The 681-nt window shown below is 20.9% G+C and overlaps 1 protein-coding gene across 1 annotated transcript; it reads right to left on the bottom strand.

Moving 5' to 3' along the window:
• On the bottom strand, positions 1-411 carry PRSY57_0015000A (duffy binding-like merozoite surface protein; the record flags this gene model as incomplete). Its single annotated transcript, XM_020114227.1, has 1 exon — positions 1-411. A coding segment is annotated over one exon (411 nt), but the record flags the coding sequence as incomplete, so codon positions are not given.
• Positions 412-681: the final 270 nt, after the last annotated feature.

Below are 681 nucleotides of genomic sequence, written 5' to 3'. Positions count from 1 at the left end.
TAGAGGAGAATAACCAGACAAAGGGAGTCCACCACCAAAAGCACTACCATCATCAAATCCACTATTAGTAACACTAAGACCTTTAGTATTATCAATACTATTTCCTTCTAAATCGTTAGAATTTATAATTTTAGAAGAAGTTACCGATGTAGTAGGCACATCTTGTCCAACGATAGAGATATTATTATCTTTATTTTGGTAAGAGTTATTTTCATGTTCTTCAATTTTAGAATCTATAAAACTGTTATCTTTGTTATTTAGTCCATTTGTTGCATCTAAACTATTAGTTAGTAATCCGTTCCTTAGATTCGAATCATTGTAATTTATTAGGTCATTGCATTTGATATTTTTTATATATATATGAAGATTCAAAATAAATAAAGAAAAGAAAATACTATATATTTTCTTCATATTGCATATAAATAATATGAAAATTTATCAGTAAATACAACCTTAATTAAATGTGAAAAAAATATTAATTTTTATTTATTAATAAAAGAAAAAAATAATAATAAAAAAAAATATTATATTATATTATATTATAATAAGATAAGATAAGATAAGAGCGTTTAAATAATTACTACAAACATTTTATATAGACATATATAATGTTATAATAATTAAAATATCCTTATATTATAAGTTATGTATATATAATTGTTTAAATTAAAAAAAAATTTC

Source organism: Plasmodium reichenowi (assembly GCF_001601855.1).
Source record: "Plasmodium reichenowi strain SY57 chromosome Unknown, whole genome shotgun sequence".
NCBI classification, from domain to species: domain Eukaryota; phylum Apicomplexa; class Aconoidasida; order Haemosporida; family Plasmodiidae; genus Plasmodium; species Plasmodium reichenowi.
The sequence above is the reverse complement of the archived record's forward strand: the minus strand, read 5'-3'. Positions and strand labels throughout refer to the sequence as shown.